Source organism: Penaeus monodon, chromosome 21 (genome assembly GCF_015228065.2).
Source record: "Penaeus monodon isolate SGIC_2016 chromosome 21, NSTDA_Pmon_1, whole genome shotgun sequence".
NCBI lineage: Eukaryota > Metazoa > Arthropoda > Malacostraca > Decapoda > Penaeidae > Penaeus > Penaeus monodon.
The window spans coordinates 20,336,738-20,337,558 of NC_051406.1; the positions used below are offsets into that span (position 1 = coordinate 20,336,738).

The 821-nt window shown below is 45.8% G+C and overlaps 1 protein-coding gene across 1 annotated transcript in view; it reads right to left on the reverse strand.

Moving 5' to 3' along the window:
• Positions 1-799, reverse strand: part of LOC119586325 (G-box-binding factor-like) — a gene marked incomplete at its 3' end in the record, with an annotated part of 50,612 nt that extends 49,813 nt beyond the window's left edge. The window contains 1 exon segment of the mRNA XM_037935037.1: positions 93-799. Within this exon segment, the coding sequence (XP_037790965.1) occupies positions 93-108 (16 nt within the window).
• Between the last annotated feature and the right edge of the window lie 22 nt (positions 800-821).

Sequence of the window (821 nt, forward strand, 5' to 3'; positions counted from 1 at the left end):
ACAACACCGAATCAAAGAAGAAGAAAAAAAAATCACATGAAAAATAGAAACATTGACATAAAGACACACAGAAAAGGGAATAAACGTCTTACCTGCTCCTGACTTCATGTTGGCACCGTGGCACTGGGACTGACACTCCTTGTAAGCACACCCTCGGTAAGTTTCAAAAAGCCACGACGGTCCTCTCACGCCGACACATTTTCTGTCTTTCAATTTTATTTCCTCTCTTACCTCCCTTAACTTTCTTGCCAGATGAATGAGCGATAGTTAAAACAAACAGAAAGTTAGAGAGTGCCAAGGAAGTCCCTCAAAATATTTCCAGAAGTGCCAGGAGGGAACAGTAAAGCAAGGTCCTGAAGAAGGCGAGTCGAGGTTCAAATAGTCATGGCGTACTTGCTTATCTTTGTTTATTCTTTGTTGTTGTTTATTTTACTCGAACGCAGACCTCCAGAATCCCAAATCCTTAGAAATCCGAGGAAATCAGCCCAAAATAACTGGAGAAGACACGCGGGAGGAACGGCAGAAACAGCTACGGCGGTGGATGAAGCAGGGACGAAATTACGAAAAGCATACCGCCAATAAAGAGAAAAGGAAATAAAAAAAGGGGGGAGGGGACTCAAAGAACCAACAAGACTTATTTCTTCTTAATTTAGACACGTCACGCCCCCTTCGTCACGTTACGAGAATAACAATAAGGCAGGACTCCTTTTCGCTACCGCCGACGCCGCTGTCAGAGTAACGTAACGGCCGCCACCACCGCCCAGCTCAGACTGAAGCGTGTGTAAGCGTGACCTTTACCTTTCTCGGCGCCGCGCTCTCCC